The 27,088-nt window shown below is 44.8% G+C and overlaps 1 protein-coding gene across 3 annotated transcripts; it reads right to left on the bottom strand.

Moving 5' to 3' along the window:
• Nucleotides 1-775: 775 nt before the first annotated feature.
• LOC100732110 (solute carrier family 2, facilitated glucose transporter member 3-like) lies at nt 776-25,239 on the bottom strand. Of its 3 annotated transcripts, none has more exons than XM_013153002.2 (11): nt 25,137-25,239; nt 23,654-23,751; nt 18,986-19,078; nt 18,288-18,448; nt 14,465-14,705; nt 5,795-5,957; nt 5,344-5,531; nt 3,159-3,263; nt 2,743-2,844; nt 2,129-2,332; nt 776-1,181 (listed from the first exon to the last, which is right to left on the bottom strand). In XM_013153002.2, exons 2-11 carry the CDS (start codon nt 23,684-23,686, stop codon nt 1,023-1,025), a joined length of 1,449 nt encoding a protein of 482 aa, XP_013008456.1. In that variant the 5' UTR covers nt 23,687-23,751; nt 25,137-25,239; the 3' UTR covers nt 776-1,022. The 3 variants fall into 3 exon arrangements, with proteins under 3 accessions (XP_013008456.1, XP_013008458.1, XP_013008457.1); XM_013153004.2 differs by having other exon boundaries at nt 776-1,105; XM_013153003.3 differs by lacking the exon at nt 25,137-25,239 and adding an exon at nt 24,321-24,583.
• Nucleotides 25,240-27,088: the final 1,849 nt, after the last annotated feature.

Below are 27,088 nucleotides of genomic sequence, written 5' to 3'. Positions count from 1 at the left end.
CTCCTGGCTCAGGCAGGAGAAAGGAAGATGGAGTCCAGGGACACAGCACAGTGACCCTGGGAAAATGAACTAGGGGAGCAGCACTGGCTGCTGGGGTGTCTGAACAGGGGAAAGTGGTTACCACACAGGGGCTACCGACAACACTGCAGAAGGAAACACTGTTACGGGCTATTCCAGACCAGGAGCCACCTCTGGTCCAGTGATGGCAAAGCCTGAGTCCTTAATGGTTGTGACATGTGTTGCAACACTTGGTGGCAAGACGGCATCACTCAGGCTGCAGGTGCTAGGGTTTGTGTCTAGATGTCCCCAAAACCTCATGCAATACTAGGTGGGGCTATTTCCGAGATGTTGGCTTAGAGTGTGATTGGGAGACTCCAAGACACTAGAATTAAGGGTGTTGAGTGCTACCTGCCCTGAGTAGTTTGAATAAGATGTAAGGGAGAGAAAGAACTGCTGTTAAACCCTTCTTGGCTCTCTTTTTCATGAACTGTTTCTTTATGATGCTCCTCTGACTGAGCCGAGAGACTATGGACTGAAACAGAGCTTAATAAATCTTTCCCTCTTTAACTTTGGGCGTCCAGTGTGTTGAATCAGCAACGAGATGACTAAAACAAGGCCTTTTCATTTGATCTGCTTGATAAGAAAGTATTGCTATTTTCATGTATATGGGACTCTAAAAACCTTTCTCAGTGTCAAAACAGGTACTGAAAAGCTCGGCCAGGATTAACGCTCATTACGTTGTTATAGGAAGAACAAATAATGAGTCTGTGATATGTGCGTTTAGAACTTTTATTTCAAATCAAAGAATATTCTCAGTAGAAAACCCATGTGGAAATATTTAATGTTGCTGAGGGCGAGACAGACAGGGGCGGCAGCGCTGGAGCAGTCAGTCCTGGGCTCCTAGGGTGGGAGCTTCCCTAGGCGGGAGGTCGCTGTCCGCTGTCCTGGCGGAGGTGGCCCAGATACCAGCAGCTGAGCTGGGTCCTGGGGCACTGCAGGCTCTTCAGCTCCAGAGCCTGGATCTAGCCAGGTCCCCCGGAGACCCGAGTGTTCCCTTCAAAGGTGCGAGTGATTTCCTCAAAAGTCCTGCCTCGGGTCTCGGGGACTTTGAAGAAGGTGAACAGCAGAAAGATAATTAAGAAGACAGCGAAGATGAGAAAAACATACGCACCTAAAGAGGCCTAGTGAAAGAAAGGGAAGGTTGATATTAATTATGCAACTTTGTCCCCAGCGAATACAACCTCCTTCACATCTGTGTCTCCAGAGGCCTTAAGCTATAGCCAGCCCCTACCTGAATGAGAAGGTACCGCTTCTCTGAGGCTTATTTCTGACGCCAATGTTTAGCTATTGTATTTCTCTGGAATTGGTGTTGTACCTTTCTTGTTTACTAAAGGCAGCTGTTTATAAACACCTACCATTCTTGTCTACACTAAAATCTGGTTTCTGAAAAATCTCATGCAAGTAAGAAGGGTTTGTAGAAGCCCACTGCCAAATCCAAACACATCAATTCAGGATTATTTTATTTTATTGTTTATTTTTGAGACAGATTCTCACTATATAGTTCAAACTGACCTTGAACTCACAGCAATCCCCCTGCCTCCACCTCTAAGTGCTGAGAGATTACAGGTATGCACCATAATGCCCAGTGCCCCCAGGTCATTTTATAATGGGGTCTAGTTGATTTGTTAGACCCTAGCTTAACTGAGTGAGTGAGCCTTTAGGATCAGGGAAGGGCTAATTCAGGTTGGTGATGAGGCGTTGGTTTGGAAGGGTTGGGGCTTATCACTATCATTATTTTCTAGGCAAACTTGCCTCATCTAGGGGTGGTTTTTTGAGACAGGGTCAGTGCTGCTAGCCTGCTCTCAGATGTATGATCCTTCTGCCTCAGCTTCCTGAGTGCTAGGGTAACAGCTATGAACTGCCACACCACACTTAGACTCATGATTTTTTCCAAGTTCCTGGGTTTGCCCTCCTGAGTCAACCTGCATTCTTTTTTTCTGTACTTCATTGAAATTGAGAAAAAAGGTCTGGTTTAAGGCCCCTTTTAGCTAACTTTTCACAGATTCAACAAAGATGATGCTGCTGTATCTTAAACATGTTGACATTGGTGGAATTTTCATTTACTTACTGCAGCCAAGGGGAAGAGCAGTCCAACCAAAAAGTTGGAGGTCCAGTTAGAACAACCAGCCACAGCCATGGCGGCTGGGCGGGGTCCCTGGCTGAAGAGCTCGGCCACGATGAACCAGGGGATGGGGCCGGGTCCGATCTCAAAGAAGGCCACATAGATCAAGATAGCCGCGATGCAGATGTAGCTCATAAAATTGTATGTGCTCTGGAAGGGGAATGGAGGGAGGAGACAGGGTTAGAGACAGCATGAGAGCTCTGGCCACATGATGTCTCCCTCTGTCTCAGGCACATGCAACTTGGGGACCCAGGCAAGCACCTGGCCTTTTGTGGTGCTAGCTAAGTCAGTTCACATATATCACTTTCCACTAAGACCATTTCACCATCCATAAAATGGGACTACCCTCAAGTCTACTGCTTTTCTTTTTTTGGGACAAGGTCTTGATCTCATGGTGATCCTCCTGCCTCAGCTTCCCACACATTGAGATTACAGGCATGTGCCACACCACCTGGATAACATGACTTTATCAGTGATCTCCAAAGTCACCAACCTGTGCCCTGTCACCTGTGACCTCTCCATACCACCTTCCAGCTCCCTGTCAATCACAGGGCGCTCACCTTCAGCAACAGAGAGACTGTCATGATGATGGAACAAACAGCCATGCCGCCGAGGCCGGTCATGTGCAGGCTCCTTCTTCCCACACTTTCCACCAGAAACACCTAGGACAATGACACGACACTGCTGTGTCCCGCTCATGAGATCCCTGTGTGCATGACTTCAATCCTGCCTTACGAAAAGTAGGGCAGCTGTTCCAGCCACAGCGCCCCTCTCCTGTGCCCTCTGTAACCTACTGTAGTCCTCCCTTGTTTGCTAGAAGGCAAAGACTCCTTGCACCCATCATGCAATATTGTTTTCCCCAATGATGAAGAAAACAGAAAAGCTTTGTATAAAAATTTCAGAAGGCTGAAAGCTAATCAGCCAACCTTTGACATCTGTAATGTCCTCCCCCACGGGACCCTGCCTTGCAACTTACAGAAAACACAGTGAAGATGGTGTTAACCACGCCCGCTCCAATGGTGGCGTAGATGGGCTCCTGGACGCCTGCATCCTTGAAGATTCCAGTTGAATAATAGAACACCTAACAGGAACCAAATGATGCACCTGTGCTGACTGCACAGAACAGTTACGTAGAATGCTGAAAAAAGAAACTCAAAAAATCTCAGAAGCTGAATTATTTTTTGGAGTTTCCATGTGATTCTTTCTGCAAATGAATTATCTTCTGCCTCTGATCTGCAGATGACTCTCCATCCCAGCCACTCATTTTTACTTCTCCTTGTAATGCATATTCCCACTGTTCTGTTTACTCCTCCTTATATCCACTTTGTTAACTTATAGAAAGGTTTAAGTTCTTCTCAGGCTGTATCCCAAAACTTCAAAACTTGATGTGCCAGCTTGGTAGAGACAACCTGGAATGAGCAACCATAGCCCCTCTGCCCTCTTTTTTTGGTTTAGTTCAGGCTGGCTTTACTCTGTCAGTCCAGTCCGGTCTTGAACTTGCGACAAGCCTGGTTCAGCCTCCAATCACTGGAATCACAGACATGTGTCACAACATCCCTTTAAGTCTGCTCATTTAATAAGAGTTTATTCTGACCCTGTCTAGGTTTGGTGGCATGCACCTATAATGCCAGCACTTGGGAGACTGAGGCAGGAGATCTCTGTGAGCTCAAGGCCAGCCTGGGCTACAAAGTGAGTTCAATGTCAGCCTGACCTGCATAGTAAACCTATTTCTCAAAAAGAAAAGAAGAAGGAGAAGAAGAAGAAGGAGGAAGAGGAGGAGGAAGAGGAGGAGGAGGAGGAGAAAGAGAAAAAGGAGGAGAAGAAGGAGGACGAGAAAGAGGAGGAAGAGGAGGAAGAGAAGAAGGAGAAGGAGGAGGAGGAAGAGAAGAAAAAGAAAGAGCTTGCACTGGATATCTCAGCACTATGCTCTTTTCAAGGGATTTAGGACATAATACCAGCTGCTAATTTTATTTAATACATACTATGGATATAAAGTATTCTTTAGTAAATGATTTTTTATGGTTTTGTTTTGTCTTTCCAGGTGGTGGGGATGGAACCGTGGGTTTTGCTAGGTGTTTTCAGAGCTACATGCTAATCCTTATTATTTGCTGGACTGCTACACTTACTCTACAGGTATTGATAGTGGAGTCAGACTTTATGAAAACAAATGAACTCTCTCACCCAGAGTTTTAGCTACTATAGCAACATTCCTTTGTCTTCCTAATGAACACAATGAAGGTAGTACTCTACATTGGCATTTAGATTCTCAGGCAACAGCTCTTCTGATGCCTAATACCTAAAGCAGGAATCACGAATATTTAGCCAGGCATGGGGGAACACTCCTAACATCTCAGCATTCTGGAAGGCTGAGGCAGGAGGGCTGCAAGGCTAAACGCAGGCTGGGGAGTTTAGTGAGTCAATGAAATTTTGTGTCAAAATAGAAAAAGAACTCAAAAGTAGCTCAATGTAAAGACCCAGAGTTCAATCCCAGGTACAAAATGGTAGTAGTGGTGCAGTAGAGGCGATCAGGTGGGTAAGACTTTGGATATCCAGAGCTACATTCCCAGCCCTTTTTATTCTGAGATAGGATTTTGCTAAATGGCCCAGGCTAGGTTAGAGCTTGAGCTCCTCCTGCCTTGGCCTCCCAGAGTGCTGGGATTACAGGCCACCACACCCAGCTCATGGTGGTTTTTGATGAAAATTCACAGCACGGGGCTAGGGCAAGGCAACCCAGGAGGGACTCCTGTTGCATTTTAATAAGCCCCTCCTCCCAGGCTGTGCCTGACCCACGTACCTCATGTAGTTCCAGGCCTGCTGCCCCCCAATTTCCCTGGCACAGCATTTACTCCAGCGATGTAACAGATGCATATCATCTTCCAATGAGCAAGCACCAGACTGAAAACTACTGAAATCACTTGAGATGCTTCTGTGAACTATCTATTTTTGTCTTCCCAGACTGAGAAAACAGCTTGTACCCTCCTTGAAGGACTGTGAGTTTATCATTTGTTTTAGATAGGTTCTTACTGTATTGTCAGGCTAGCCCTCGCATCCACCAGCCTCTATCTACCACAGAACTGGGACATGGGCACGAGTGCCACATGGGGCTGGCTAGTGCCACAGGTGAAACACTGCAGGTGCCTGACGCAAGCGTGGACACTCACAGCATTGATCCCCGAGAGCTGCTGGGAGAGCTGCAGCATGATGGCGATCAGGATGGGCTGCTGATATTTGCGGGATCTAAAGAGCTCCAGCACGGTGACTGTAGGCTCCTGGTTCATCTGCACACTCTCGTCCTTCATCTCCTGGATGTCCTGGGACACGTCCTGGGTGCCCCACAGTCGCTGGAGAACTGGTGAGAAGAACCAAGAGGAGAGAATAGAGCATGCAGCGCACGCGGCAGTGAGGAAAGAGCCAAATAGGGCAAGGACCAGGCACCAGCACCTCAGCTTCCCTTCACCCCGTCCCACAGGGGCTCAGGTTTTCCACTAGAGAAGCCGGAGACCTCTTTACCCAGTCCTGAGGAGCAGGGGAAAGGGGGAGAAACAGATGGAGCCCCCTCTCACTAACGAATTGAAGCCCCCATTCCTAGTGTGAGGCATGGAGGGCACTCACTCTTTGTAGCGCGCTCCTCCTCATTTCTGTTAATGAGCAAAAATCTAGGACTTTCAGGGCAGAAAGGAAGCGCTACACTTTGCAAGAAGGCTGGGAGGATGGTGCCGCCCAGCAGCACAGGCCAGCGCTCCTCAGTCCCCAAGATGAACTTCAGGCCAAAGACCTAGAAACCAGATAAAGATAGTGTCACAAAGCCCATATTCCGTAGGACACAAATTCTAAAAAAGCCATCGAAGCTGCAGAGGAGGAGCTGGGCGGATCCGGAGTCCCTGCAGAAGCCCGTTCCTTTGTCTGAAGGACTGAATACTTCTGCAAGCAGGGAGGCATCGCAGCTTCCTGAGGCACCTCAGCCTGTGGTGAGTGCCCAGCACAGTCTGCCCAAATCTCAGACTGTTCCGGACCCCCCAGGCTTCTGGGTGCAGTGAAGTGGAGCAGTGGGTTAGAGGCCACTACAGCTGCCTCCCCCCCCCCCTACACTTGGAAGTCTGCTGAGCTCCTGACGGATGGGCGGGCTTACACTAACCCCCGAGCCCAGCCGCGCCTAGCCAACTGCCTGCAGAGGAGGAGCTGGGCGGATCTGGAGTGCCTGCAGAAGTCCCTTCCTTTGCCTAGAGGACTGTGGATATCTCTGCAAGCAGGGAGGGATCACAGGCTCCTGAGGCACTGTGGCCTGTGGAGAGCACCCTAACCCGGCTGCAATTGAAGAGCTGTGGATCTTCCAAGGGGCAGGTGGGCGCACAGTGTCCCTGAGGCCCAGCTTGTCTGGAACTGCGGAGTTCTGAGCAGGCAGAGGAGGGACACTGGTTCTGCAGGCCCAATGGCTTGGGGTAGTGCGGTGTCAGAGGCTCAGTAGCTCCAAGCATAGAAGGGGATTTTCAACAGATCCTGAGGAAGCTTTCAAATAACACTTGAAACACAGAAATATACAAAATGACAAAACGAAAGACCAAATTACAACCACAAACCTCCAGCCCATCTCAGGAAACCCTAGGAGCAATGTATATAGAAGAAAATATATCCCATCCACCTCATATATCGGACATAATAGCTACTGAAGTTGACAAACAACTCCAGGAAGCTTTAAAGAAATTCAAACTCGAAATAATCTCCCAGATAAAAGAAGAAATGATAAAAGAAATGAAAGAGATTCTAAATATATCTAAAGAAAACACAGATAAAAAATTGGAGGAACTAAACAAAAAGATAGAATCCCTAGACGAGCAATATAAGAAACAAACAGAATACATAATGCAGATGCACAGAGATATACAGGAAATAAAAAACTCCACTGAAAGTTGTAAAAACCGCCTTAATGAAAGTGAAGATAGAATTTCAGACCTTGAAGACATGATTGCAGCTAGTGAACAGGAAAGGAAAGATCTTTTGAAAGTAACAAGGAATCAGGAAACAACAATTCAACAACTGCAAGATGATGCAAAGAAGAATAACATAAGAATGATAGGGATTAATGAAAGAGAGGGAGACAACATAAAGGATGTCAAGCGGATATTTAGAGAAGTAATAGCTGAAAATTTCCCAAGCATGAGATCAGAAACTGACATCAAGATCAGTGAAGCATATAGAACTCCAAACACTCATAACCAAAATAAAACTACACCCAGACATATAATAATCACCATCCCAGAAATCCAACACAAGAATAGATTACTAAAAGCTGTCAGAGAGAAAAGACAGATCACTTATAAAGGAAAACCTATCAGAATCACAGCAGACTTCTCAGCACAAACGATAAAGTCAAGAAGAGCATGGAGTGAAATATTCCAGATCCTAAAGCAAAGTGATTTCCAACCAAGACTGATATATCCTGCAAAACTATCATTCAAAATAGATGGTGCAATACGATACTTCCATGACAAAGAACAGCTGAAGAACTTCATGAACACCAAACCGACCCTGCAAAAAATATTGAAAGACAGTTTAGATACACAAAGGAAAAAACCACTAAGCAAAGCAAATAATTAAACAGAACAGAAAGATAAAGATGCAACAGCAGAGAGATAACATTCCTACAATTAACCAGCATTTAACAGTAATAACCATTAATGTAAATGGTCTCAATGCACCAATCAAAAGAAACAGACTAGCAGAATGGATCAAGAAACAAAATCCAACCATATGCTGTTTACAGGAAACCCATCTAACCCAGAAGGATACTCACAGACTGAAAGTCAAAGGATGGAAAACAATTCTTCATGCAGCAGGAATCCAGAAAAAGGCAGGAGTAGCCATTCTGTTTGCAGACAACGTGAACTTTAAACCAACAATGACCATAAAGGACAAAGAAGGTCACTACATACTTGTAAGGGGAAAACTCCAAGAGGAAGAGATAACTATCTTAAATATATACGCACCAAACTCCAGAGCACCAAGTTATATAAAACAATTATTAACAGAAATGAAAACTCAAATTATCAGTAACACAATTGTAACAGGAGACCTTAATACGCCATTGACACCAAGGGACAGATCAACCAGACAGAAAATGAGCAAAGAAATAACAGAACTGAATCATACCTGTGAACAAATGGGTTTGATAGACATATACAGGATGTTCCACCCAACAACATCAGAATACACATTCTTCTCAGCAGTACATGGATCATTTTCTAAAATAGACCATATATTAGCTCACAGAACATATTTAAACAAGTGCAAAAGAGCTGAAATCATCCCTTGCATGTTATCGGATCATAGCGCTCTGAAATTAGAAATTAATGATAAAAGATACTGCAAAAATCCCACAAACACATGGAAACTGAATAACACACTCTTGAGTAATCAGTGGGTCACAGAGGAAATTAAAGAAGAAATCAAACAATACCTAAAAGAAAATGAAAATACAGATACAACTTACCGGAACCTGTGGGATGCAATGAAAGCCGTCCTGAGAGGAAAATTTATTGCACTGAGTTCCCACATCAGGAAAACAGAACGAATACAAATAAATAACTTGATGCTACACCTCAAACAGCTAGAAAAAGAAGAGCAAGTCAAGCCCAAAGCCAAAAGAAGACAGGAAATTATAAAAATCAGAGCAGAAATCAATGCAATAGAGACTAAGAAAACAATCCAAAGAATCAACAAATCAAAGAGTTGGTTCTTTGAAAGAATAAATAAAATCGATAAGCCCCTAGCCAACCTTATTAAAAAAAGGGAAGAAAAAGCTCAAATTCATGCAATAAGAAATGAAAAAGGAGAAATCACTACAGACCCAATAGAAATACAGAAGATCATCAACACCTACTTCGAAAACCTCTACTCTCAAAAGTTTGATAACACAGAAGAAATAGACAGATTCTTAGAAGCATATGAAGTGCCAAAGCTAGATCAAGAGGATGTAAAACTGTTGAATAACCCAATCTCTGTTACTGAAATTGAAAATGTAATTAAGTCCTTATCCACCAAGAAGAGCCCAGGCCCAGATGGATTCACTGCAGAATTCTACAAGAAATACAAAGAAGACCTAATGCCGACACTCCTCAAACTGTTCAATGAAATTGAAAGGGAAGCAATCCTTCCTAAGTCGTTCCTGGAAGCAAATATTACTCTAGTACCAAAACCTGAGAAAGACCCAACTAAAAAAGAGAACTATAGACCGATCTCCCTAATGAACACAGATGCAAAAATCCTCAATAAAATATTGGCAAATAGGATCCAGCAAATCATCAAGAAGATTATACACCATGACCAAGTGGGATTCATCCCAGGAATGCAAGGATGGTTCAACATACGCAAATCAATAAATGTAATCCACCATATCAATAAAGCCAAAAATAAGAATCACATGATCATTTCTATAGATGCAGAAAAAGCCTTCGATAAGGTCCAACATTTATTCATGATAAAAACTCTACAGAAAATTGGAATAGATGGTCTTTACCTCAATATAATAAAGGCCATTTATGACAAACCAACAGCCAGCATCATTCTAAATGGCCAAAAATTGAAAGCCTTTACTTTAAAATCAGGCACAAGACAAGGATGTCCTTTATCACCACTCCTATTTAATATAGTACTGGAAGTACTAGCCAGAGCAATTAGGCAAGAAAGAGAAATAAAAGGGGTAAAGATAGGAAAAGAAGAAGTTAAGTTATCATTGTTTGCAGATGACATGATACTCTACATAGAAGACCCCCTAAACTCCATTGAAATACTCTTAGATACAATAAATAAATTCAGTAATGTGGCTGGATACAAAATCAATACTCAGAAATCAATAGCATTCCTATACACGAACAACAAAATTACAGAGAGGGAAATAAGAGAAACTGGACTATTCACATTAGCAAGCAAAAAAATGAAATATTTAGGAATTACTCTTACGAAAGAAGTGAAAGACTTATACAGTGAAAACTATAATACACTGAAAAAGGAAATTGAAGATGATCTCAGAAAATGGAAAGACATCCCTTGCTCATGGATAGGAAGAACAAACATTGTGAAGATGGCCATTCTCCCAAAACTCTTATACAGATTCAATGCAATCCCAATAGAAATACCATCAACATACCTTATAGATCTAGAGAAATCACTCCTAAATTTCATCTGGAACCAGAAGAGACCTAGAATCGCAAAGGCAATTCTAAGCAGCAAAGGCAAAGCAGGAGGCATCACAATCCCTGACTTGAAATTATACTACAAAGCAACAGTAGTAAAATCAACATGGTATTGGAATCAAAACAGAGGCGAAGATCAATGGAATAGATTAGAAGATACAACCACAACTACAAACACACTCAACCACCTTATCTTTGATAAAGGAGCCAAGCAGGTTCACTGGAAGAACGACAGTCTCTTTAATAAATGGTGCTGGAAAAACTGGCTCTCCATTTGCTGAAAACTAAAGCTAGACCCATGTCTATCACCATGTACTAAATTAAAATCTAAATGGGTTAAAGATCTGAATATTAAAACAGAAGCACTAAATCTATTGGATGACAAATTGGGTAGAAACCTTGAAGACATAGGAGTAGGTAGAGAATTCATGAACAGGACTCAAATTGCACGGGAAATACTTCCCAGAATCAATAACTGGGATCACTTCTTATTAAAAAGTTTCTGCATGTCAAAAGAAATCTCCAGCATAGTGAAAAGAAAACCCACAAACTGGGAAAAGATTTTAGTGAACTCTCTCTCAGACAAGGGACTCTTGTCTAAAACATATAAAGAATTAAAAAAACTCAGACCTCCAAAATTCAAAGATCCAATCCAAAAATGGGCATCTGAGATGAATACGCAATTCTCAGATGAAGAAATGCAAATGGCAAATAAATATATGAAAACATGCTCATCATCATTGGTCATCAGAGAAATGCAAATTAAAACCACACTGAGATTCCATCTCACTCCTGAAAGAATGGCCAGGATCAAGAAAACCAACAACAACAAATGCTGGAGAGGATGTGGGGAAAAAGGAACTCTCCTGCACTGTTGGTGGGAGTGTAGACTGGTACAGCCTTTGTGGAGGTCTGTCTGGAGGTTTCTCAAAAAGTTGGGATTGGAAATCCCATTTATTCCAGCTATTCCACTTCTGGGCATATTCCCAGAAGAACTGAAAGCATCATACCACAGTGATTTATGTGCACCTATGTTTATAGCAGCACAATTTGTAATCACCAGATCTTGGAAACAACCCAAGTGTCCATCAACTGAGGAATGGATAAAAAAGTTGTGGTATTTCTATACAATGGAATATTATTCAGCTATAAAGAAGGATCACATTGAGATATTTATCAATAAATGGGCGCAGCTTGAGACCATACTCATAAGTGAAATAAATCAATCTCGCATGTATGAATACCGAAGTTTCCCTAATGTAAGTAATGATTCAAATATATGAAAATATGTGGCAATCATGATTCCCCATTATGTGGCCTTGAAGCCTTATAAAATTTTCACTTATTAATTAGAAAGGCTTTATTCCGGGCTTCTTGATATGGAAATATTTGAAGCTATAGTATATGAAGTTTTATCCAAATATCTCAAGGAAAAAGACAGACACTATGGTAACTATTATTCTTTAAAAAAATTATTTAGTTATTTCTTATGTTTATTTTAATTAAGGGAAAAATTTAAAAAATTAGGATATATAATAGTAACTCTTTTCGATTTCCTATTAACTTGTTTTGAAGTCCTGTAATGCTCCCACGATCTTGTTTTGACTGATTAGACTCTGTTCCATTCTGTGGGATAGTATCAGGTCCGAGGGTATAGGCAACTACTTTGAAGGCAGTAAGATTCACTAAGATGCCCATTCTGGTTTGACTATTGTCTCCTTTGGAAGTCCTGTAATGTTTACAATGTCTAAGTTTTATTGGTCTTGTTCTCTACTGTTTTGTCCAACTTTATAATATCTAATGAGATAGACAAATCTTTTTAAGGAAACAAGAGACAACGTTGATAACTATTGTTAATAACCGTATACTCTGTTCTACATCATGTGCTAAGTCTATCCTTGGTTTTCACAGACAGCTTTGTTCTGCCATATTTGACTTTATTCTCCCCCCCCAAAAGTAATAAGAACTAAGGAGTAATAAAATCTAAAATGTGTAAATTTTGTTGTAAAAAGAGAGGAAGGGGAAAAAAGAGCTCTAACGGATATAACAGCAAGTGTGTATAGGGATGTTGAATAGCTGACTATATTAATGTTTTTGGATCATTGAACACAGCTGTTTGTAGTCTCTCTGTTTGAATGTCTACTTTGTATTCTTTGATACTGTGATTTGAGCAACTATTTCCAAGATGATAATATGTAATCTATTAACAGGTGATTTCTTACTGTTATGCTTTTTTTTGTAGTTCTGTATTATATGTAACCTTACACTGCTTTGTTTTGTTTTGTGTTTTTCTCTTTTTCCTCTTAAATAAAAAAAAAAGCCATCGAAGACATCTAGAATATACAAACAACATCTAGAATATATAAACAGAAAAGATCAGACCCCTCAATATCAAAGACAATCCAAAAATGGACATTTGAGATGAATACACACTTCTCAAAGAAAGAAATCCTAATGGCAAATAAATATATGAAAACATGTTCAACAATACTAACTATTTGAGAGATGAAAATTAAAAATATGCTGAGATTCCATCTCATCTCAGAAAGAATGTCTATCATCAAGAAATCAACCAGTCAACCAGTGACAAATGTGAAAGGGATGTGGGGAAAAAGGAACTCTTCTCTATTGTTAGTGGACACATTAATTGGTATAACCAATATTGTAATTGTATAGAGATTACTCAAAAAACTGAGACTTGGGGCTGGGGATTTAGCTCAGTGGCAGAAGTTCCCACTTGGCAAGCGCAAGGTCAGGAGTTCAATCCCTGGTACCAAAAACAAAAACCCAAAACCTGAGACTTTCTGAACATGGTAGCACTGGGATATACATGCCTATAATCCCAGTATTCTAGGAGGTTGAAGAAGAAGGATTGTTGCAAATTTCAGACCAGCCTGGGCTACAAAGTGAGCTCAAGGTCAGCCTGAACTGCATAGTGAGACCCTGTCTCAAAAAGACAAAAAAAAGAAAACAAAGCATAATCTGGAACCAGATGTTCCATTTGACCCAGCTATTCTCTTTCTTGGTAACTTTCTGAAAGAGTTAAAAACATGATACCACAGCGATATATACATATCCATGTTTATAGTACCACAGTTTGTAATAGGTAAATCTTGGAAACAGCCCAAAGGCCCATGAATCAATGAATGGATAAATATGTGGATTTTTATATAATGGAGTACTATTTGGCCATAAAGAAGGATAGACTTGAGACATTTCTAGGTAAATGGATACACTTTGAGATCATACAAGTAAAATTAATTTGGACACACGTGTAAATATTGCATAGTTACTGGTGTAAGAAACTAAGTGTAAATCAGGACCAAAATGTACAACATATATTGTGAAATATAGAAGAAATTATTCAAATGAAAAGGGTAACTAGGAAGAGACAAAGGAAGGGGAAAAGAATAAAAAAGACAGAAAAGTGGAGACAAAGCTTTTGTAAATAGGAGTTTGCTAGAAGAAGAGGAGAATGAAAAAAAAGAATCAATATATAGCATGTACAGTTAGAAATTCCCTATTATGTATGCAATCATCAAGTATATCTAAAATGTACCTATAACCTTATTTGGGTTTTTTTGTTTTGTTTTTTGAGACAGGGTCTTGCTAGGCAGTTTGGGCTGGACTTGAGCTCACCTTGTAGCCCAGGCTGGTCTCAAACTTGCAATGATCCTCCTGCTTCAGACTCTTGGTGCTGGAATTATAGGCATTACCACATCTGGCTTATAACCTTAATTTTTTTAAAAAAAGCTGTCCATTCTTTGCTGTTGGTTTGGGGTGTTTTTTGAGATGGGGGTCTCACTATGTAGTTCAGTCTAGTCTTGAACTCCTGCCTCAGCCTCCTGAGTGCTGGGATGACAGACATGTGGCACCAGGCCTGGCCCATTCTTTTACCATATAAAAAGGTAACATTCTATTTCTTCTCCTTTTTTTATCCTGCTGGTTTTGTTAGCTACAATTGAGGACTAGGAACCATACTGTCTGAAATAAACTTCACTGAATATGTCCCATCTTTTCTTGAGCTTGCTGTCTGCAAATTCATTCAATGGGCAGGAAATGAACACTCGCTCAGGGACAAACTCCCAGGTACCTGAGCCACCAGGATCCCGATGACGATGCCCAGCTGGTGGAGGGTGCCAAAGGCGCCCCGCAGGCTGATGGGAGACACCTCTCCGATGTACATGGGCACGAACCCCGTGCAGAGCCCGCAGAAGATGCCCGTGATCAAGCGGCCAAGGATCAGCATCTCCACGGACTTGGCCATCTTGCAGAAGCCCATGAGGCAGCTGCTGACCACCACCAGCACGTTGACCATGAGCATGGAGTTGCGCCTGCAGATTCAGAGACGACTGAGCCCAAGCGCCCAGCAGGCCGCTCTCCCTTCCCTCCTGCCCCTCCCGGCCACAGCTGCCCTTCTTTTGTTTAACTTTTATTTCCCAGTTTCTACTATCAGAACACTTCAAATTGGTGTAGGCCTGAATCAAGGTTTTTTAATTATCTTTTTACACTTCTTTATGTATCAAACTCACCTAGAAAACTTAAGGTCTGGGCAACCCATTCTGGGCCCCACCTGTCTCTCAGGAGCTTCTCCTATTCCCTAAGAAATATTCCTACCTTTAAAAAAAAAAAAAAAAAAGTAAAATTTAAGATCTTTTTTTGGGTGGTGATAGAGATCAAACCCCAAACCTTACACATGCTAGCAGGCATCTTACCAACCGATCTAGCTGTTGCTTGAGATTTCTTCTGCAAGACCCAACTGTAGCCTAGGATTTTTTTCACACAAGGCCTCAGGCAGCCATGAACTCACTAAGCAGCCCAGCCTGCCTCAGCATCCTTGCTGCTGAGGTGACAGGCACCTACCAAGAAGCCCTACTATCCTGGGATTTTAGCAAGCACTTCAGGCCAGTGGTCCTCAGAGTGGCTCACAAGCTCACAGTAGTTAGTAATTGAAAGAGTTTTGTCCTAGAATAAACTACAGGATGTTACGGCGGTGGAAGGCTAAATGGGGATGCCTTTCCCAGGGCATGTGAAGAAAATTCCAATCAGCTCTCAGAGGTCATCAATGCCCACCCTAAGCACCACCCCTGCTCAAAGGTTACATATGTCCTATACCCCATATTCCAGTTAAAGGAGACAGCCCAGCAGCCATGGGTTGTGTGCTCCTTTCCACATCTTTACCTCGATAAATCTGTTTGTTTTGTACTTTTGCTTCTCTATTGAGCCAGAATACTCTACCAGTAATCTGCTAGAAATTACAATTCTCCCCTCCCCTAGCTTCACCGTTAGGTCTCACCCAAGGGCCAGGGCCCAGGAATCTGTGTTCTAAAAAGTCCTGAGTGGATCACAAGAGTTAAGAGGCATTATGTACAAATCCCACAATGAATGTAATCATTATACGCTGCCGACATGCACTCGTAAAAATTTAAAAAGGACAAGAAAAATCCTTAAAGCACTCCAGGTGGTCTGACACAACTTCAAGTCTGAGAACCACTGCTGAGACAGTACTTTGGGAAAAGCTGTCCCACCCCCAAGAGACATTTTTTGAGGTCAGACATGGTGGCACAGGCCTATAATCCAACTACTTTGCAGGCTGAGGTGGAAACATTTCAAGTTTGAAGTCAGATTGGGAAATTTAGTGACCCTGTCTCAAAAATAAAAAAAACAACACCAAAATGGAGATGTGCTAAATCCCCAGTCTCTATATATTTTCATTTTACTGCATTTCAAGCACTGTAGTTGCTTAGAGAGCATGAATATTGTACTGATTTTAAAACATTTCAGATAAAATGTTTCCTCCATCACAGAATTATATATACTCAAAAGGCAGTCAGCTTCAGCTCTCCTTCTCTAACTGTAGTGACGTCATTCACGATTAGCACTGACAACAGTCTGAAATAATAAACTGCTGCATTTGTGTGCTAAGTCCCAGAGGCAAAGCACTGCAACATGATAAACCAGCAATAAAAGATTACACTGAAGCTGGATGTGTGGCCCTCACCTGTAATCCCATCACTCAGGAAGCTGAGGCAGAGAGATTGCTCTGAGTTTGAGGTCAGCCTAGGCTACAAAGGGAAACCCTAATCTCAAAAAAAAAAAAAAGAACCCAGACCAAAAAGAAAAAGACTGTAAAGCTATATAGCACATGTCGGTGAAGTACCAGCATCACAGCTCTCCAGTGAGTCTCCCTGGCATGGACCATGGGGATTAGCAGGAGGTTTAGCAAAACCTGGTGCATGTGTGGGTCTCACATCAGATAGGGGAGCTTAACTGGCATAGGGAAAATCAGACACTAACTTAAAAGCTCTCCAGGGGTTACAAAATGTAGCACCAATGGAGAGCCACCAGGAAGAGAACTACTCCCCTTTCCTCATTTGCATCTTTCTCTGTATTTCTTTCTTTAGGACCCCTTCTCTACTAGGTCATTTTGGCAGTGAACCAAAGAAAGCCACATTAGGTTTGTTTGTTTCTGAGGCAGGGTCTCACTATGTAGTACAGGCTGGCCTCAAACTCATGTTGATCTTCTTGCCTCAGTTTCCCCAGTGCTAGGATAACAGGTGTGTACTAGCAGGACCAGCTTTTTTTGTGTGTTTGCTTTGTTTTTTGAGACAAGGCCTCAGTATGAAAGGCTGTCCTTGAATGCACTATGTAGCTCAGACTAGCCTTGAACTCAAAACCCTCCTGCCGAAGCCTCTCAAGTTAGTAGATTTAAAATTCTAATGACTTTAGAAGCTGGGAATGAGGTTAATAGTATAGCACTTGCCTAGCAATCCTGAAGCCTGAGTTTGATCACTAGAACAATAAAACAAAACAAAACAGACCAGGGATGCAGCTCAGCAGCACAGGGCCTGCCTGGCAAGCCCAAACCCTTGAATTTGATTTCTAATACCAAAAAAAGAAATAAAAAATTAGATGTTATAATGCTAAAAGAAGGCTGCTTTATTAATGTTAAATTTATCTATTTATTTATGGAAACTTTTTTTTTTATATTTGGGGTCAAATTCATAACCTCACACTTGCCAGGCAGGTGTTTAAGCCACTGAGCCAAATCCCCAGCTATTTATGTTTTGTCTTTTTGAGACAGATTCTCATTATGCAGCTTAGGCTGGCCTTGAGCTCCCCTTGTAGCCTAGGCTGGTCTCAAACTTGCAAGGATCCTCCTGCTTCAATCTCCCAAGTGCTGGGATTACATGCCTGGGTCACCATGCTGGATGTTAAATTTAAATGCATTTGCATGTGAGGAACATCTACCTTAAAACTAAACGGTTCCCTCTCTCATTACTGAACATTTCTGCCCTCTAAGACATTTTATTAAGCCATGTTGAGTGAGATTATTTCTCTTTAGGGGAAAAATTCAGTTATTTAGCTACTATCTACATTTATTCAAAACCAAGGTTTATAAAAATAGTTTCTATGTAAAACCGTGAAAAGACTTTCATGACCCCTCTCAATTTTTCAAGAAAAAGAGGTAAGTTTTGACCTTCTAAATGAAGTGTGTTTTGCCAGAAGTGGTGGTTCATGCCCGTAATCTCATCACTCAGGATGCTGAGGCAGGAGGATTGTTCCCAGTTTGAAAGCAACCTGGGCTACAAAGTGAGCTCAAGACCAGCCTGAACTGCATAATGAGACCCTGTCTCAAAGAGACAAAAAACAAACAAGCAAACAAACAAAAGAAACTCCAAAGGATTAGTGTTTCTGGGAACATTACTGCACCATCCTGAGCTATATTAAGGACTGTCACTGGACTGGAACCCAAGCTCAGTTGTGGACTCCATGCCATGAAAGTCCCATCCAGGGCCAGCTCGACTAGATCCCCTAGCTCACTCTGATGCCACCACCTCCCTGACCTAATTCTTTGTGTTTGTCCTCAGCGCCACCAGTACAGTCCACTTCCTTGGCCAGTTTGGGCCCCATACCTGCCAAAGCGGTTGACAAAGAGTCCAACGGAAAAGGAGCCAAGCATTCCGCCCACTGAGAATATAGCCACAGACAAGGACCAGAGAGTCGTGAGCAGCTCCTTGCTGGGAGGGTTATGCAACTTCTGGGACAAGGTGCTGTTGATAAATTCTGTAATGATCTGCAAAATAAAATGGTTGGTGAGAGGACAGACTGATACAGGTGGACAGGAACCAGAGAGCAGGGATCATTTCCTCCTGTCATGACTAGATGGGGATGGAAGAGAGCAGCACAGACTGGGGTAGCTCTGCGAGAAGTGCAGAAGGCCTGTCCTAGAAAGTGGACAGCAGGTGGCAGCACTGGTGTGCGTGCTCTGCCCGGCCCTCTGCCTCCTCACAGCGAGAGACCAGTGGGAAGCCCAGCCAGCGGGAGGGGCTCAGAGGAGCCAGCCCTGCTCGCGGTGAGGTGCAGCAAATGAGTGTTGTGGCTTCAGTAAAGTGACCCAACATGTTTACCACTGCCTGTCTTAGCCCAGACATTTGAGATACAAAGTTCTAAATTCTAAGTTTTAAAAGTTTCCCCCCAATGCTAGAGATTAAACCCAGCATCTCCTGTGTGCTAGGCAAATGCTCCTCCACCATGAAATGCCACCCCCGCCCATTAAATTCGCTTTCCTACTCCCCGTTCCCAGTTATAATCCTTAGCACCCGATACTCACCATCTCGGGAGCATTGATGACTCCAGTGTTGTAGCCAAACTGGAAAGAGCCAATTGCAGCGATAGAGATGGCAAAGACCAGAGACGGGGTCACCTGAGTTTAGAATGACAGGGGAGGAGAGAAGCAGCATTTACAACTTTTAAAATCTTTCTTTGTATTGAGGTCTGAACCCAGGGTCCTTGCACTGAGCCGCATCCCCAGGACTTTTTAACTTTTCCAGACAGTTTTGCCGAGTTGACCCTCGGGGGTTGAATTTGTGATTCTCCTGCCTTATCTCTCAGACTGTTGGGATTACAGGGGTACACCCCCCCCAGCTAGTCCTTGAAACTATTTCACTGACGTTTGTCTCCTGTTAGTTATGGACATATACCATATTCGAATTTGACCTAAGAGGGTTATGATGATGACAAGAATGTAATGAGATTTTTGAAAATTTTGTGGAAGTTGGAATGAGTCATTGTAGACCCAACAAGATCGCTGGACCCACAGACGACACTGCAGGAGCCTGAGCAGCGGTGCTGGCACTAGAGCAGGCTGCTCTTTTCCCTGCACTGCAGAACCTGCTGCACCCACAGTGAGCCTGGCCTCCCTGGGGTCCTCCTTTGCTCCCCACCCCCAGCAAGGGAGCCTCACCCACTTCCAGCACAGGAGGAGACACCTTGTGGGGAGGGAACCAAGTCAAGCAGTGGGCTCTCACCTTGCTGGGAGTCACCCACTTGGGAGGTCAAGCGGCTGCCCTCTGAGGTGGCCTCAGAGGGTGCCCTCCATGGTCCCCAGGATCCCCCACCCTTTCCCTGTTTGCTACTTTGCTCTTTCCTCTCAGGTCAGGTAGCTGCCCGCTGGGAGCTACTGTGTGAGTGACCTTCCCAGGGCCTCCCAGCCAGCTCAGGCCCAGCTCAGCCAAAGTCCCCAGGAGGACCCTGCACCCTGTCTGAGTGAAGGTTTCCCACTAGATCTTTTTCCTTTATTAGAAACCTCTTGTGTGTGGTATAATCCCAGCACTACTCTGGAGGCTGTGGCAGGAGGATCATTGTGAGTTAAGGCCAGTGTGAACTACATAGTGAGACCCTGTCTTTAAAAAAAAAAAAAAAACACCAAATCATACAACCTCTTCTTTCAGCACTTTCTATCTTTGAAAGCCTTTCCTTCTGTGCCATTTTAAAAAATCACTTCTCCTAACTTTCTTTAATTTCAAATGAATTTATCTTAGTAAATATGCCTTTCTCCCTACAAACACTGAACACACAATACACAATACTAATCAGTATGTCCCGCACTCACACTCACGACCATGACAAGAACAAGTGGAATTCACTTTCCTCAGGATTTGGGGACTTGCACAGGTCAGGGTGATTATTCCCACAGGACAGATGGCTGGACTGCGACCTGCATTCCCACACCAAGCCTGGGGCCTCAGTCAGGTCTCTCCAGTGGAACAGACCCCTGTGGCCCCTGAGCCTGCACCAGCCCCATCCGAGCATCCTGCTGTTCCACAAAATAACCCTGAGGAGCGGACTCCTCACTGACTTTCTTCTGAGGAGAAAGGGAAGGAAACTTGGATGATTCCTGTCAGATCAGACACTGAGAGACCCACAGCAGCATCACAGGCTGGAGGAGGTCGCCTGGTGGCCTGGAGTACACAGTAGTAAAGGTTTCCTTCTGAGTGTCCCCCAAGCACCAGCGAAGACCAGTGACCACATTGTTCTTATCTTGTATGACTTCAAGGTCCTAGTCCTTTGCAAGAGCTAGGCATGGGATGTGAGAGCCACTTCTGTCAATCAACAAAACCTCCTTCCTTTTAGGAAAGCAGCAACCAAACCACCTATTAGTTTCAGAGACAAAATGCTACCAGAAAAGCCTATAGGGAGGGCAGATTCATTACTTTTTGCTCTGGCATCTACTCAGTTGATCTACAATCACTTGGGAACAGATCTACTGATAAATAAGAAGATTGGGTGATGGTATTACCAAATTTAGGGTCACTTAAAGAAGCATAGCTAGAAAGAATTTGTAATCACCTGGGTTTTTTTTTTTTGAACATTCATATGTCATATTTATGTTTTATTTTAAAGAGATTAGAAGAAAACAACTGCATTTTGGTCACAGGCTAGGCATAGTCTTGAAGGAGAGGGAAGGACAGTCTGGTAGAAGACAACTGTGGGGAGGATTTGGCCAGTTTCTAGCCCTGCTCGCCCTCTGCTTTGCATAATCTTACCTGGGGTGAAAGAAACCCAAATCCCTAGGCCAGGCCTTCTCTGTGGAGGTTACTGGTGGGTGGGTGCACCCCTAATTCTTCAATATTGACTTCACCCCTGACACCCCTCTGAACCTGGACACTCAGCCTCCAGTCTCAGCTCACAGCTTCCTGGGATGGATCGAGCACCATGTTCCACTGTGCTGCTGCTTGCTGGGCATGTATCACTGTGTATCTATCAAGGTGTTCTCCAAGAAGCTGAGATCTCTCATGAAAAGGATAAACAAGCTCTGACCCTCACAAAATTGGGTATTTTCCTTCAAGAAAAATTTTAAAAAGGGACAAAGGCAACTGAGTCTCACAAAAATAGCAATGTTTATTAATATTCTAATAGTTGTAGATGGTGAGTTTCTTGAAAGAAAAGTGGGAGATAAATAGCTGAGCAAGACGAACAGCAAAGAAAGGAGAACAAGGTGGCAGGAGGAGGATGAAGGATAACCACGGCAAGGTGAGAAGAGCAGCTCAGGCGGGGCGTGAGGGTGAGCCAAGCAGGGGAATCTGGCCTGGTCAAACAGCTTCCTACAGGGGAGAGAACAGCAGGGTCTAAGGAAGGAGAGCCCTCAGTGGCCACGCTGCTGATACTCTGTGACCTGCAGGCCTCAAGCTCTTAGCCGGGCTGAAGCAGGCTGGAGCAGGGCTGTGAAGGAGAACAGCTCGCGGTGGAGCCAGAAGACGTGAATCTTCCTTCAGGTTTTGGTTGGGAGCCCAGAATCCAAACTGACAGCAGCAGATCTGGACAAACCAGAACCTTTTTGGATACAATTCTCACTGTGTGGTCCAGCTTGCTATGCAGCCAAGGCTGGCCTTGAACTCAAGATCTCCTGATTCAGCTGAGATTAAAGGCCTATACCACCACACCCAGCAAGCCAAGTCTTCAATGTCTGAAATCTGTAACAAACAGAAAACTTTCAACAAGGCATGGTAGTGACCACCTGTGATCCCAGCTCTCAGGAGGCGGATGCAGGAGGATTGCTGTGAGTTTAAAGACAGCCTAAAGGACTGATTGAAACTCTACCTCAAAAACAAAACATTTCTTTCTTGCTAAGAAAACAAATGAGGAATGATTTGGGGATGACAACGCACAATGTATGTACCATTGTTGTTTCCTGATTAACGTGTTTTGATATTTTGTTGTAATTTTTTTCTTCTTCTTCTTCTTCTTTCTTTTCTTTCTTTTTATCCTTGAAAAAAAACGGATTTGGAAGAAAAAAGGAAAAAGGGGGAAAATGAAAAATAAGAAAAAAAGAAATGATCCAGGCATGATGGCACACATCAATAACCCCAGAAATGAGTTCAGTTCAAGGCAAGTCTGAAGTACATGGTGAGACCCTAACACAAAAAAATAAAAAGAAAGATGAAAGGGTTAGAGCTGAGCCTCACTTTTCTGGTTATCGTAGTCTGAGCAGGTTATCTTTAGAAATGTTAAACTGGTTTAAACTGGGCATAGTGGCTCACACCTGTAATTCCAGCAGTTGGGAGGTTGAGGCAGGATTATGAATTGGAGTTCAGCCTGGGATACATAGTAAGACCTCATCTAAAAAGTTAAAAGGAGAAAACTTCAGCTGCAGTGAAGGAGAGTTGTTAGGATGAGCACCCACTGCACTGTGAGCTGTGCGAGTACGCTTACAAAGGCTCCCACACATGGGCTGTAAGAAGCTCCAACACTCAGCAGTCAGCTCAGGGCCAGCCCCGGCCCGCAGCACAGGTCCACAGTGGACAACATTCACACTGGGCAACCACGGACCCTCTGCTCAGGAGGTGCACAGGGTCTGCGGCCTTCCATGGGCTCAGTAGAGTGCCCCAGCAGATTCCAAGTCAGGGCGCTGGAGCTAAGCAGACACAGTAAGCATGCAGTGAGGTCAGCGAGGTTAGACGCCCCACAGGCCCTGGCCTGGCCTGGCCTGGCCTGTATACTCTGAGTCCTTGTGAGATCTTCTTTCTTCATTGGAAACTAAATAGGAGGAGGTGGGGTGGGTGCACTTTAACAGGGAAAGCTTTAATCAGTTCTGTCCAGAGGAAGGGACTGCAGGGGACTAAAGATTGAGACCTTCTAGTGTCAAAGGTGAGTGCGCTCACAAGTCTGCACTATGGGATATTCGAACCTGCTACCATGTGGGGAGAATGTTTGCCAGGTCAGATAATACCAAAATCAAAGCGTTACAAGGATAGGCATCATGGTGCACATCTGTAATCCCAGCACTGGGGAGGCTGAGGCAGGATGATCAATGCAAGTTCAAGGTCAGCCTGGACTACACTTTGAGTTCAAGGTCAGCTTGAACTACACACCGAGAAACTACACACACAGAAGCACTAGATTAGCTCTCTGCCGTGGTGTCCCCACAACTACACACTGTCCAGCGTGAGTGTAGGAAGGACACCGGCAGTGTGGGCCGTGACCCCGCTCTGGTACTCACCCTGTGTCTCCTCTCCACATTATTTCTTTCCATCTTATCCCCGTCTCTCCCAGACACTGAAGCAGACTCTACCGCCACTTCCTCTTCAAGGCAGTTTCCTGTAGGGTGGTCAGGGGCATGTCATTTAGTCACTCTGTTTTTCTTTTTCTGTGTGTGCGTGGATGTGATACTAGAGATTGAACCCACGGCCTTCATGTAGGATTATATCCCTGGTCGTATTTTCATTTTTTTGATTTTTGAGACAGAGTCTACCAAAGTCACTAAATTGCCCAGAGTGCTGGCTGGTCCGATGGCAGTGGGTTATCAGAACTTATTAACATTAGTGTCACTAAAGTTGGTATACCACCCCCCCACTGCTAAATTTGACTGGCTTTAAAATAAATAAATAAATAAATAAATAAATAAATAAATAAATAAATTGCCCAGAGTGGGCTTTAACTTGGGATCTTCCTGCCTTAGCAGCCCACAGTGCTGGGAGCACTCCAACAAATACTCCTGAAGGGTGAAATCCCATACAATTTTGTGGTATCTTAGATGAATTCAATTCTGGGGCCATCAGTACGTACAGCTCTTTCCCCTGGTCACAAGCTAAGGGGAAGAATGTTAATCAGGTTAAGGCTTCTGGGGAGAAAAAGGGAAAGACAAGCTGAGTATGGTGAAGCAGCACCTCTGTCCTCCTCTGCTCAAATCCTTGCTTTCCATCCACTAGGACAACTTCTCCGTCTGCTGTCAAAAAAATCTGTCATCTGGGTCTCAGCGCAAAGTGACCCTCCAGTCTCAGCCTCCGGAGTGCTGGGCTCGCAGGCGTTTCCCACCGCACGCAGCCCATTTTCCCGCATGGGACACCGCTACTTCCCGCGGCCTCACAGCGGCCTTACGGCCTCACGCTGCGGGCGGGGACGACGCTCCTGACCCGGGCGGTGCAGCCGCTCCCCCGCCTGTGCCCCTCGGCCGGCCTGCGCGGCCGACGCCCCGAGACAGCGCCCCGCCAGGGAGGCCGAGGCGGGACGGCCCGGCGTCTGGCGCCGCCTGCTCGCCCGCGACCCCCTCGCTCCGCCGGCCGCACCGCTCTCTCCGCCGGTCGCGTTCGGGAACGAACCCACCCAGGCCGGCTGCGGGCCGGGACTCGGCGCTCCGGGAGGCCGAGGCGGGAGGTTCCCGGGCGCAAGCCCAGCCCAGGCACGTCAGCGAAGTGCGCTACACCCTGTCTCAAAAATTAAGTAGAAAATAATATTTTAAAAGGGCTGTAAGCCTAGCTCAACGCACAGGTCCTGGGCACCAAAAACAAAAGCAAAACCAAAACAGCGCCGCTCGCCGGGTCCCTTTCCCATGTGGTTGTAAACGTGCGCGCTCAGGAGGCTGAGGCAGGAGGAGTGGTGCGAGCTCCAGGCCAGCCCGGCGACGCCGCGGGAACCCGACCCCAACCCGCCCCGCTAACGCGAAGGCGGCTCGGACCGCGGATCATGGACCACGCACCACGCACCTCACCCGCGGCAGCCGCCCGCGCTCCCGGCTCTGCCCGCCCTGGAGCGAGCTCGGCCTAAGGACCAGTGAGGCTGTTGGAAACCGTTAGGGTCAAAGGGCACAAGGACCCCGCCCCGCCCACCGGCAGTGGCCCCGCCCACAAAACAAAGTCCCGCCCACCGACACAAGGCCCCACCCATAGAGTCTCAGACCCCTCTGTTCCCCGGGCTTCAGGCACCACAGACCTAGAGGAAGGTCTGGCTTGGGGTCCCTGGCTGCCCTGTGATTGCCTGACTGGCCCTGCAGATCGCGTCTGTACCGGGGAAGCCCAGCAGGGTAGCGCTGTCCACAACCCTCCTGTCTAGGAGTGTCTGAAGGGCGCCACTGTGGAGAGGGGAGGCTGTAGTTCTTAGCCTGAGAAGCAGCTGTCAGGTAGTTTTAAAAGTTACGTGCACTGCACTGATGAGAAAAAAATATCATGAGACGACAGTCAGTGCAAGGTGTGCCTGAGAGTGTTGGGAGGGAACATCAAGCTAAATCCATGGGCCACAGCAGTGCTCATCCACCCTATAGAGGAGGAGGGGAAGAGAGGTGGAGGGCAGAGGCAGCAGTGGCTGTTTCGGTGGAAGCAACACTGGCTGGCAACATTCTATCTATCTATCTATACTTTTTTTGGTACCAGCGATGGAACTCACGACGTGGTGCTTGCCAGGCAGAGGCTTATGCCGCTGAGCTAAATCCCTGGCCCAACACTTCAGTTTAATTAAATATACATTGCAGAGCATGGTGGTGTACATCTGCAATCCCAGCACTCATTAGGCTGAGGCAGAAGGATTCCCAAGAATTCAAGACCAGCCTGGGTTACTTAGTGATTCAAGACCAGCTTGAACTACATAGTGAGACCCTGTCTAAAAAAAAATTACGCATAACATGCATCTTATAACCTCTACATTAGGCACTGGCAGACACTACGGAGACCTGAGAGATTTTTCTGCCCTCAGGAGTTCACAGTCTAAGAGGCAGCGGGAAGCAGAGGTCATGGCATGGGAACTGTGCTTGACACGAGGCTGACAGGTAAACCAGAGTACAGCGCTGAGCTGTGAAGACAGCTGGGGCAGGAGTCTGCTTCCAGACAGTTTCCGAGTCAGGAGGGGCTTAACATCCTCCTGGGACTCCCACGGGTAGAGTGAGGGGTCACCTCCCTCAGTCTTCCTGGAGGTGGGACCTTCAGGGATAGATCCACGGTAGTCCGGTGTCCAGGGTGTTGTCTCCCAAGCAGGGACTGAACCTGTGAAGTATCTCACACAGGCTGGCACACAGAGGAGTGCAGTCCTTTCAGGGAGGCCAGTGTACTCATCTATTTCTGTAGTCCAAGCGCTCTGGGAGGCTGAGGCAGGAGGATCACAAAGGCAAGTCCAGATTGGGCAGTTTAGTGAGACTGTCCAAAGGAAGGAAGGAAAGAAGGAAGAAAGGAAGGAGAGACAGGGACAGAGAAAGGGAGAAAGCAACAGAGCAAGCAAGCAAGAGAGAAAGATGGAAAGAGAGTGAAAGAGGCTTTGTGTGGTGGTGGCACACATCTGAAATTCTAGCCCTCAGAAGCCTGAGATAAGAGAACCACTGCAAATTTGGGGCCAGTCTGGGCTACACAGTGAATTCAAACCCAGCCTGAAGTACATAGTGAAACCCTGTCTCAATAAGTAAACAATCTGGGATGCAGTTCAGTGAGAAGTCCCCATAGTGTAACAAAACAAAATTAACCAATGAAACAACAACAATGAAGGCATGGAAAATGAATACAGAGTTACAGCATTTGTTAAAACTAGCTGCAGGGACTTTAGCTCAGTGACAGAGCAATCGCCTAGCATGGGCCTTTGTTTCTATCCCCAGCATAGGGGGAAAAATCTGGGTCACTGAATGGGACAAATTGGCAGGCTACAAGCTGCAGTCCAGGTTTAAGTTTAATATAATAGT

The sequence above is a fragment of the Cavia porcellus genome, unplaced genomic scaffold, assembly GCF_034190915.1.
Source record: "Cavia porcellus strain 051 isolate PalLab524CR breed Dunkin Hartley unplaced genomic scaffold, mCavPor4.1 scaffold_27, whole genome shotgun sequence".
NCBI lineage: Eukaryota > Metazoa > Chordata > Mammalia > Rodentia > Caviidae > Cavia > Cavia porcellus.
The sequence above is the reverse complement of the archived record's forward strand: the minus strand, read 5'-3'. Positions and strand labels throughout refer to the sequence as shown.